This window comes from Nicotiana tabacum, chromosome 7, assembly GCF_000715075.1.
Source record: "Nicotiana tabacum cultivar K326 chromosome 7, ASM71507v2, whole genome shotgun sequence".
In the NCBI taxonomy this organism is placed as follows: Eukaryota; Viridiplantae; Streptophyta; class Magnoliopsida; order Solanales; family Solanaceae; genus Nicotiana; species Nicotiana tabacum.
Window position 1 is genome coordinate 42,397,842 of NC_134086.1, and position 12,332 is coordinate 42,410,173.

At 33.8% G+C, this 12,332-nt stretch overlaps 1 protein-coding gene across 1 annotated transcript; it reads right to left on the reverse strand.

Moving 5' to 3' along the window:
* Nucleotides 1-4,630: 4,630 nt before the first annotated feature.
* On the reverse strand, nt 4,631-8,471 carry LOC107774958 (CASP-like protein 1). Its single transcript, XM_016594624.2, has 3 exons — nt 8,141-8,471; nt 5,754-5,880; nt 4,631-5,087 (listed from the first exon to the last, which is right to left on the reverse strand). Exons 1-3 carry the CDS (start codon nt 8,398-8,400, stop codon nt 4,869-4,871), a joined length of 606 nt encoding a protein of 201 aa, XP_016450110.1. The 5' UTR covers nt 8,401-8,471; the 3' UTR covers nt 4,631-4,868.
* Nucleotides 8,472-12,332: the final 3,861 nt, after the last annotated feature.

Genomic DNA, 12,332 nt, shown 5'->3' on the forward strand with positions numbered 1-12,332 from the left:
ACCTATCATGCGCACTTTTCTTAATTGTTACTTCTTATAACTAGTTGTGTCAAATTAGATCATTCTTTTCCTGCATAGACAATATGGAAATTACCCTGCTGTCAAATTGCACTGTTTAGGATATGCTAGAGGTAAATTTAACACCAAATGAGCAATTTAAATGATCCCTTATCGAGGATAATTTCTGAGAACAGATGGTGGAGTTCAGTTTCAGAAGATGATAGATGTTCTTTTAGAGTTGGTCTTATGCTCTGGTAATATATAATAAGTACTGAAAATGCCATTTATACGAGTTAACTGATATACGGTATTTATAGGACTGGTCATTGCAGTCGTGGTTCACTTAATTTGTATGTGATGGTCTGGTTTATCTGGTTTAAAATGTGGCCTTCAAATCTAGGTAGCCCACTCTCCAAACCCAATTTTGCAACTACACATCTTTGTGCACAATTGGTTCGCAAATTTGGAGTCTGTAGAGAGCCATTCATCCGTAACACTCACGCTTTTTGTATGGTTCTTCGCCATTCTTTTAAGTTTTACCCTCCTCTTGAGGGTGCAATTGATATGTAATTGTCTGATCGTGCTAACTTGTCTTAGTTTGGAAATGCTTCTTTCCTAAGATTAACACGGTAGCCTTTATGCTCACCGAAGAAAAATACTAGTAATAATTGAACTCAAAATCTAGATAAGGATAGCTTGCGTCGTATATCATAAGATGATCGGTGTGAAAGCAAGTCAAAGGTGTGGTTTAACTAACTGAATGCATAAGAATTGAATCTGTTCTTGGCTAGTTTGACCAGCAACATTTGTTTGGTTCTGGACGTTGTCCAATATTATAGTTTTACTTCTTCTTGGTTCATTCTGCTTTTTAAACTGTGTTATTCAGATGATGTGCATATACTTGTTAATCTATGCATGTGTAAGTGTTGCTGAATATCGTGGGTTAACTAACACACAATCTCACACAAAGCAAATAGAGAAGAAAAATCAACACAAGGATTTAACGAGGTTTCGCTAAGCCTAATCCTCGGGGCAAAAGAAGAGAGTTTTCCACTATGAATGAGAAGAAAAGCACAATACAATCTATAGAATCCCCAACTACAACCCCTATATATAGATCCCAAAAGGTCTCAAACGTATAAGAGAAAGATTTCCTAATTTGACAAGGACTATAGATTTTCCTTTCCCAAATCTATTAGGACAATGAGTTTTCCTAAACCTATAGGGACTATGAGTTTCCTAAAAATACAAGGAAATAATTCAAGCCACAAATAACAAATCTTCCCCTTGGCTTGAATTCTCTTCATCAACAGGAACAACGTCTCTCTACCTTGCCCTCAACCCTCGCAAGGGCTCTATCCATTGCCGCACATCAACCAAGTCTAGGCTATGCCTAAACCTGTTAAGAGACTTAATCTCTTTAGCCATAGCACTAATCCGTCGATTTGGTTCTATACTCGGAATAGCTTCTAGATAGCTATAACACTCAAATGCATCAACGGTCTCTGCAACTGCCAAAGCAAATCCCACTGGATTCGTATATCCAAGAAGATTCCCATCAGCTACGTTTGCAAACCTTTGCGGTCGGTTGATCACTCTCTTCTCTCTGCCTGTTGCAATGCTATATGGTTGTTGTTGTGCAGGTGCATCAACATTATCGTCTTGATCAATATTTTGCACCTCCTCCACTTCCTCTACTTTAGAACTATTGGGCTGAGCTAGTGGAGATTCAATTTCTAGCTTTATGCGGTCACTGACACCACGATCTGTTTCTACTATTGCCTTCTCCCTTTGACTGTCCAGTAAGGCAGATTCATTGAATGTTACATCCCTACTGATAATTAGCCCTGGAGTCTTTTGATCTGTGCACCACAACTTATAACCTTTCACCCCAGTTGCATACCCTAGAAATATGCACTTCTTTGCCCTCGACTCAAGTTTTCCATCCCTCACATGAGCATAAGTAGGACAACCAAATATCCTTTAATTTGAATAATCAGCAGGCTAACCGGACCATACCTCAAAAGGAGTTTTGAACTCAATAGCTGTTGATGGAGATTTATTGACCAAATAACAAGCTGTATTGATTGCTTCAACCCAAAAATCTTTGCTAACACATGAGTGTGAAAGCATGCTTCGTGCCCTATCACAAAGCATTTTATTCAAAAGTTCTACAACACCATTTTGTTGTGGTGTTCCGACACAAGTGCGGTGTCTCATTATGCCTTCCCTGCTGTAGAAATTATCGAACTCAGAATTGCAAAATTCCAACCCATTGTCAGTTTGAAGACGCTTAACTTTTCTTTCCGTCTGCCTCTCAACCATCGTCTTCCATTTAACAAATGTCGAAAATGCCTCATCTTTTGTTTTCAGAAATACACCCATACTATCCTTGAGTAATCATCAATCAAAGTTATAAAATACCTGGCACCACTCTTGGAGGGAACTCTATTTGGACCCCACAAGTCAGAGTGTATATAATCTAACTTGTCTCTGGTTTTGTGCTCGGCCTTCTTGATGAACTTTACCCTTGTCTATTTACCAAACACACAATGCTCACAAAAATTCAAAACTTGATTTTTGTACCCATTCAACAAATTCTGCTTACTCAACAAAGACAATCCATTATCACTTATATGGCAAAGTCGCAAGTGCCACAACTGAGACTGATTCAGATCACTTTTTCCAGACGCTGCAGCAGCTTCCCCTTCAACTATACTGGCTTGAAGATGATACAATTTAGAATTTAATTTACCCTTCATGAGTACCATGGAGCCTTTACACACTTTAAGTATTCCATTCTCGGAGTGAAATTTATACCCTTGATCATCCAAAGTCGAAAGAGAAATCAAATTTCTCTTTATCCGAGGAACATGCCAACACTCAATGTTTCTAATAATTCCGTCGAACATTCTCAATTTGATGTTACCAACCCCCTCTACTGGTAATGGATTATCATCTCTCATACAGACAGTCCCACTCATTTGTTTGTAAGTTGCAAACTAATTCTTGTGTGGACACATATGGAAAGTAGCACCAGAATCAAGAACCCAAGAATTTTGCCCATGACTAGAATTCATAGCACAAACTTCCCCTATATAATCACTATCATCAGAATTATTGCCAGTGTCAACAATATTTGCCGAATTATCTATTTTCTGCTTTCCTCTTTTCTCCTTCAGCTTAAGACAATCTCTCTTGTAGTGACCTTGCTCCCCGCACTCATAACAGTTTTGCTTCCTTGCTCTAGACTTTGATCTTGCGGTTGACTTTTTCCTGTTAAAGTCCTTTTGTTGTGTTCTTCCTCTAATCACAAGACCCTCGCCCTCAATTCTGTTATCTGGAAAGCTCTTTTTCAACTCTTTAGATTTTAGTGCATTACTAACATCTTCTAGTGAAATGCTATCTTTCCCATATAGCAGTGTATCGGCAAAAGTGACTGTGGTAAAGAACATAACACAATCAAGGCCTGATCCTCACTCTCAATTTGGATATCCACATTCTTCAGGTCCATTATAATTGAATTAAACTCATCAAGGTGAGTTTTAACAGGTGTACCTTCGTTCATACGGAGATTGTATAACCTCTTTTTTTAGGTAGAGGCGGTTTGTCAGCGATTTCTTAGAATATAGATCTTCCAGGTTCTTCCATGCCGTTGTTGCAGAAGTTTCTTCAGCAATTTCCCGAAGAATGCTATCTGTAACGCTCATGAAGATCGCATTCAAAGCCCTCTCCTTCAGGTCTTCCTTCTTTGTCTCTTTCATATCTTCAGCAAAATCATCATCAATTGCTTTCCATAATCCTTGTGACACTAAGGACGATTTCATCCTAATCTTCCATAGACTGAAACTAGAACCTCCGTCAAATTTCTCTACTTCGTACTTTGTTGAAGATGATGAAGACATCTTAACCCTAAATTATGTGTAGAAACCCGAACCTTGCTCTGATACCAATTATTGCGGAATATCGTGGGTTAACTAGCATACAATCTCACACAAAACAAATAGAGAAGAAAAATCAACACAAGGATTTAACGAGGTTCGGCTAAGCCTAATCCTCGGGGCAAAAGAAGAGAGAGTTTTCCACTATGAATGAGAAGAAAAGCACAATACAATCTATAGAATCCCCAACTACAACCCCTATATATAGATCTCAAAAGGTCCCAAACATATATGAGAAATGTTTCCCAATTTGACAAGGACTATAGGTTTTCCTTTCCTAAATCTATTAGGACAATGGGTTTTCCTAAACCTATAGGGACTATGGGTTTCCTAAAAATACAAGGAAATAATTCAAGCCACAAATAATAGTAAGTATTGAAATGCTCCATTCTTTCCATAATATCATAAACCATTTACTAGTTATACTTGTATATTAGACAACATTTCTTTACAAGTTATCCGATTACCTAGTACTGCATAGTTTTTGATTTCTATTGAACACTGTTAAACATATGGGATGTTCACTGGGGGTTGCTAAACTACAACTTCAAGTCCATAGAATTGAGACTCAAAACTCCATCCGTTAAAGGTAGGGCTACTTACGCAAACGGGTGCCTCAGATACCAGTAGGTTTACTATATTTGAATCCAAAATGCAGATGGCCTGCTGGTGTATCATTAGAACTAATAGAAGTAAAACACCATAAATTGGAAACTTTTGTTAATCCCAAAACAGGTAGAGATGATTGAATTCATATACAAGCACTGGTGTAATGTCGAATTAAACAAAGGCTACACAAGAAAAGAGACAAACATACACAAAGAACACAAACTTGAACAGTACTTAATAACAGACTCTCACATGCTGACATTTAACAAGGGGTTTTCTGCTATACATCAAGAATTGTACTTTTTGTGGCTAGCTTGTTTACTTTGGGATCTTCTTAGAGTATACAGAGAGGAGAACAAGAAGAAGAAGCAGAACGGTTGAGAACAATGAGACTCCAATGGAAGCTCCAAGGTATCTGCAGAATTTGCCATACATGTTGCAAACCTTTCCCCATCCCACATGAGTGTTGCCTTTTAGTCCTATGTATGCCACTGATGCTGCTGCTCCGGTTGCTGATGCTACTATCCCTAGCAAAAGCTGCAAATACACATAAAGATTACTGTCACGAGCAGTGGTGGACCCAAGATTTTATCTATAGTTGTGCCATAGTGATAGTAAACACTATTCTTATGGCCTAAATGGAAGCAGGAATTATTAGACCACTCAGACACACTCTTGATTGTTACAAAAAGTTCATACTGAAATTTCATAACCTTAATCCTAAGACCCTAATATGGAAGCGTAGCTCGAGAAACCTCAAGCATAAAATCCACTATCATTGGAGATACTTAAGCCACATTTCAATCCATGGTTGAAGAACAAGATAATCAAGAAAGTCTCCAACCCCACCCCACCCTACTCCCCTCACAATGTGCATCTCGCGCCTATGGGCCGCTGTAACTACCCAAGAAGAGACTCGAACTAGAAGGATAAGCAAATCCATCTGGTGGACTACCAACTTACAAATCCTGTGACACACGAGCGGGATTCGCTAAAAAGCTAAGGTCGTGGGTAGCAAAGAGGTACCACTTGGAGACTTGGGAGCTCAATAGGAAATACGAAGGTTGCTTAAAGCCGGCCAACCAAAGAGAATCAACTAGTTTAGTTCTGAACTGAAAAGGACTACGTAGTATTTCTCATGTGTGTTTAAGGGTGGGGGCACCCTATTAGAATAATGAAACATAAAAGAGTGTAAGAACTTACAACATCAATGATAATGAAATGGGAAATGATCTTTGCAGAACAACCAGGCTTAGTGAGGGAGTACAAGGAGCCAAGTGTAGTAATTATGCTGAAAAATCCAGCCACAGAGAATGCTGCTACAAAATAGCTACAACGTAAATAATTCTGTGTTAGGTAGCTTTCTGAAGTCAGTTGGAAATGTTCAAATGTAACCAACATTATTTAGTCAAAATGAAGAATCGTATTGATAACCAAGTAGTAAAAAGATAGGTACAACTAACAGTCTCGTCAAGAGATATTTTATTATGTATTAAATGATATAAAAATAAAAAAAATGACAGGATCAAGATGAATCCTGATAATGAGATTTGACTCATAAATAAAACAGCCAGTTGAGGCCGCTGCAAATCCACATGCTTCACATATTTTCAGAATTATATTGACTAAGAATAGATACAAAAATTCCAGTCAATAACGAAATATAATATAGTATCATAACAATAAAAACAAAAGAACGCAAAAGAGAAAAGAAAAGAGTTGGCTTAGCAACCACCCCGGATTGCATTTAATCGGGGGAATAAATACACAAAGTTCCAGTCAATATTATTGAATTTAATAACAATGAAAAAAATGGCTCTGTCCTTTAAGTTGTGAGTTGTTTAGATAGGAGGGTTGTTCAAGTGGTAAGCACCACTTGAATTGAGTTGTTCAATATTATTGAGTTGGCTTAGCAACCACCCTTCATTTTTTTATCCTAAGATTGCAGGTCTGAGTCACCAAAGAAGCAAAATGGAAACTCGAAATAATCATCTCAAGTTAAAGGCAGGAAATTCTAGTTAAATTGTGTTCCCACAAACAATATTCCTTTTGGTCTAATTTAATTATAGTATTTCTCTTTTACACATCCCTTTAAAACTATTAGCAAGGACTTTTTGTTTATCATACTCTTATTTACTCTTCGTATTTAGGTTTTCTATGCTATGTAATCAATGTTTTTTACATTCAAGAACAGTTAATATTAAGGGAAAAATTAACAAAAATTAATTATATCTTATTTTCTAAAATGATAGGTATTTTAGAAATTTAAGAACCATGACAACTAAAATAGACCGGAGGAAATATTTGTTAAAATGCAATTACGCAAAATTCCGGCTACACACAACATCTAAGACTTTAATTATTTAATTTGTTATCTTGAAAGAAATAAGGCTAATCTTTCTTATAATCATACTAACAAATTAAATGATCACAGCATGTGATTGGTGATGGATGAGTCTTACTAATCAGAATAATTTTCTCTTCATAATCAACTATATTTCAACAGTTTCTCTCTTACGTACTAAGTAATACTATCTTTTCAACCCACTGATGACATTTCATTTTTAGAGGCTTTGCCTGCAAATGTTTTGTGTATAGTTTTGGTTGTCAGTCTATCATGGTAGCCTTGTCGGCCCACACATATATGAGCAAATAATTTTCTTCTTGATAATTATCATATCATGTCATACCATGAAAAATAGTATATACGTACTTAGTAGTGACAAAATGATTAAAAGAAAACAGTTATTCACCCATATTATTCATTTAAAAAAATGAGTTAGATAATGAACTTTTTAAAAACGGGTTAAATATGAATAAGAACCATATTATCCACTTAGAAAATGGATAACCAATGGATAACTAATGAGTTTTACATTTGTAAAGCCTCAAATTAGGAGTTCCTCAAGTTTAGGAGATTAGGAATTTTCCAAAAAATGATCATATTCAAGAAGCCATGGATAATAGAATATCCATATTATCCGCTGGTTAACCCATTTTTTATCTGTATTAAATATGGGTTGGGTTGGATAATTTATCCGTTTTTACACTACCCGTTTTCGACCCGCCCATATCCGATCGGACCTGACTCGCCCGTTTGCCGCCTCTATCAATGTACTATATATTACTATTTGAAAAATCTGCTACATCCCATGACAAAGTCATACCTTAGTTAAGGCTTCTTAAATTTTATCACAGTTCAAAATAATCTTCGCTTACAGTGGTCTTCGCAACACATCAATATTTTTCCGCTTTCGCTTTCTTTCTTTCTTTTTTTCTTTTTTCTTTTTGGGGTCAATACCCCCTTTAAAATTTGGCTATTAAAAGATCACCACCCTCCCAAGTGCAAAAATCCTAAAAATTTCACGTGTATACGTTAAATCCTATCCATATAACTTGGAAAGTACAAGGTAATTACGATTTAGTCTTAACTTATTATGAGGTTACTAATTCAACTTTTTATATGGACGGGTTACGTGTACATATCTTTTTCGTAACTTGATAGTACAACAATTATTTTACACTAGCAGCATATAAAAGTTAGACTCACGTATATTATGTTGACCAAAGAGAAGATATCTAAAACTTACATAAGTGCTGGTGAATGATTGAACTTAGCAGGGAGAGGTGCTCGATAAGGTGGAAATGGTGTTGGAACCATTTCTGTTTGCTTACTAACTGACATGACCACCACAGAAACTAATGCTGAAGCAAATACTAACAACCTCAACACCACATCCGCCACCGCAAAGTAGTCGGTGGGTCCGGTCGTCGGTGGCGGAGCCGCCTTTTCTGGCTCTGCCACCGATGCTTCTGCGGGTGGAACAACCTTTTCGGGTTCATTAGCCATAGGTGCACAATAGTACTATACTAGAGGTGCCAAATTGTTTTGAATAATAATTAAATTAGTGACCCTAAGAAGTGTGTGACTAATTAACACAATCGATAATGATATTTATAGGATGTACTTTAACCTAACTAAGGTGGTTGGAATTGCCCACACGCCAAGTTTAGATTAATTTGCATTATACTTGTTTTTCTTGAGGGTGTTATCAAAGTTAATTGATGCTAGCTCAAAAACGTTTTTGATGTCACGATTGATATACAGTCAGACTTCTCTATGACAGCATCTCTATATAACAACCATTTATTATAAAAGCCAAACTTGTGTCGAAACGATTTTTATGTTGTTATAATATGTGTTATCTATAACAGCACTTTATTATAGCAGCCAAAAAATATCGAAACAAACGAGATTATTATAGAAAGGTTTGACAGTAGAATGATAATTATATATAATTAGGACTCTTGTTGGTGTCAAATCTAATTTTTGTGAACGATAAGAAGCTTTTACACAAAGTTGAAAATGATTTAATGATTATCTTGAGCTGTAGCACTTTATTATAGGCCAATTAATATCATAGTCTTTTTGTTAGGTGAATAACTATTTTCCTAACTTCTACTTTTCTCAGTGTATCATGCACCTCAATTGTGACATTGCTTGAGTAAAATTAAGGATGTTGAAGGAAATATTCATGTTAAATTTATATGTATACTAAATAAACGTAATTTTCAACATCTCCAGACAAATTACTGAACTTGTTTGATTTTATCCTTTTAATCTGGGCTCGTGCCATTTACGTTATTGCATTTGTAATGGATAAAGAATAAGAAAGTTGGCGAGTTGGGTTCTATTAAAAGACAATATAGTCGATTCAATCTCTAATGTTGCTGAACCACCAACCAAAATTAATATGTGGGGTTTCCCACAGGTCCACAACACTAATCTGACTGGTTTCTTAATTGGTTCCTTGTTATGGGGTTTATTTAATTTGGGACATTATTATTTTCAAAGAAGGATTTAGAATTTTTTTAATTAATAATGATGTAGGGTACTATTTAATTTTTTTATTGCGAAAAAGTACTATGCCATTTACTGCTACTTTGTGACAGTTGATGAGAATTTATTATAAATATTCACTTTTAAAAAAAATTACATACATATTTATTTGAACTAAAAGCAATCAATACGTCAACAAGGCGGAGTTATAGTATTAGATATGCATTCAGACGAGTATATATATAAATATTTAATTGTAAAAATAGTAATTAAAACGAGTTATGAATTTATAAATTTAGAGTCATAAACTTTAAATGTTACCTCCGCACGGTCAATATTCTTTGAAAGAAAAGGTTTAATCACTCATGACCTTAAGATTGTGTGTATTGCTGTGTAGTGGGTGGCTGATCTTCCACTTGTACTTTTCTTTTGATAATAATAAAGCTAATCATTTTTCAGAAAGCTTTGAGTTTGCTTTTTTGCTTCTGATAATGATCTTTTTTAATTTAATAATTGGAAAATAGGAAGCTTCAAGATAAATGATCATTGTCCAAGTTGATACGATATGTCACAAAAGTCTAACATAGATGTTTTTTTTTTCTTTTTTGTGCATGCAAACACGTCAAGGGAAGTATAAGCAGCTCTTATCCATTCATATTTGTTTTTCTTTTTTCCTGATTACTTGTCTAGTTCGAAAAATATCTAAATTTCTCAGGTAAATTAAACCTTAACTTCAATCTTTAATATAATTTGCCCAAAATACCTTCTTTTACGATGACTTTTTAAGGAAACTTAGTACTTTTTAAAAAGGTGAAATAGTAAATGAAAAATCAGTAAATTTCTTTTGAGAAAAAAAAAGTTAATTAAAAATGGTAAATTTTTTTACATGGAATAAAATTTAAGCTAAACGTATTATTCTTGGAGTCGTTTAGTAATTCAGTTTAGTAGCTAGTAAGCTGAATAATGTAACTTATCCAAATTTCTCTTTCTAATTTTCCTAATATTTCTAAGTAATTTTAATAACATTGGAGGGAAAAGATTTGAATAAGAACTTGGGAGGTCTGTGCAATAAATTAAATTCGAAGCATGTATTAGATATTTCTCAAACTAGACGGAATGTCCAAAAATGTTTTTGTTAAACTAGATTGGGGGTTTAAGTAATTTACTTTTCATTTTTATCATTATATAATTATTTTAATATCTCAAGAAAATTCCTGGTTAAGTAAAATAAGAACTCTAAAATTTTGTTCCTGGAAACCATGACATTTCAATATATCAATGAAAGAAACCGTATTATATAGGAATATGCAATAAATCTTTATCCAAATCTGTCCATGCATCAAAACAATGAAGTATACATATATCCCATATAGGGGTGTACAAAGAAAACCGACAAATCGCACCAACCCGATAATCCGAGTCAAACCGAGAAAAAAACCCGACTATGGTTTGGTTTGGTGTTGGAAAAAAAACCCGACCATAATTGGTTTGGTTTGGTTTTAACTAAAGAAAGTCAAACCGAAACCAAACCAACCCGACATTATATATATAGAAATTTTAGATATATTTAATATATAAATATACTTATTGTGATGTAATTTATAAATATTTCTTACAAAATTTCGTAATTTTATCTTTTAAGGTATTATTTCAAGGTTAGACTTAAAACTTTTAAATGTTCCAATAAATTTTATAGCCATTAATATTAGGAAATTAAATAATGCTAACAAAAACACAAACCAAAATCAAATCAATACTAATGCTAACAAAAGACATTTCAATTCAATACTACGAAGCGAAATGTATTGAATATCTATTTTTTATTTTGCAATAATTTAGATAAAAATGCATAACCTATTTTTATTTAATCTTTAGCGTTTAGTCATGTAATTAATACTCCCACTACAATATTATGTATCTATAGCTACGAAATTTTTGCTATGAATTTAATAATTATAGCAAATACCTAATAATAGCCACAAAAATTAGAATTCCGTGGCTATTTACAAAATTATAAAATTTCTTTGCCACGAAAATTAAGTTGGTAAAGCTAATTCCTCGTATTAGCTATACTTGCTAACAATCGTGGTAATAGCTACATAAATAGCTATAAATTTATTGCTACAAATCAAATTTTGTAGCTAATCATAAGTTTTTGCCACACATCAATAGTAACCGTAGCAATAGTAGCCTTTTAGCTACAATAAATTATTTGAAATAAAATATTGTAGCTAAATGAATACTTTTGCTTCAAGTTTTAGAAAGTTGAGGCAGTAGTTAAGTGATATAGCTACAAATTTATTGCTATAACTGAATTCTGTAGCTAATCATTAATATTTTGCCACTAGTTGAAACTTACTATAGCTATAATAACTTTTTAGCCACAATAAAATATTTGAAATAAAATATTGTAGCTAAATGAATATTTCTGCTTCAAGTTATAAAAAGTTATGGCAGTATAGGTTAAATTAGCCACAAATTTTTTGCTATAATAGAATTTCGTAGCTAATCATTAATTTTTGCCACGAGTTGAAACTTCATATAGCAATAATAACCTTTTAGTCACAATAAATTTTTTAAATCAAAATGTTACTAAATAAATAATTTTGCTTCAAGTTCTAAAAAGTCATGGCCATAGTTGGCTTAGTAGCTACAATTATTTGTCACGCTAAAATGATACCACAAAATTGATAAGATAAAATTTTATAACTCATCATTAGTTTTTTTTTTCCACAAGGTAAATCTAGCCACATTAAATATTTGAACTACATTTTGTAGTCAGATAAATATTTATCTTCTAAAATAAAAATAGTTAGATAAAAGTTAAAACTATTTGTCATGACAAAATTAATAGCCACAAATTTAAAGAGACGATAAACTTACTAGTTAATTATAACTGTGATCGTATAGTTAGGATTGTCACTGCAATAATAGTATTTTAA

Coding starts and splice junctions, on each gene's coding strand:
- LOC107774958 (XM_016594624.2), bottom strand. CDS start 8,400: ATGGCTAATGAACCCGAAAAGGTTGTTCCACCCGCAGAAGCATCGGTG. Junction 5,881..8,140: donor AATCATTCACCAGCACTTAT/GTAAGTTTTAGA, acceptor TTTACGTTGTAG/CTATTTTGTAGCAGCATTCT. Junction 5,088..5,753: donor ATTTCATTATCATTGATGTT/GTAAGTTCTTAC, acceptor GTGTATTTGCAG/CTTTTGCTAGGGATAGTAGC.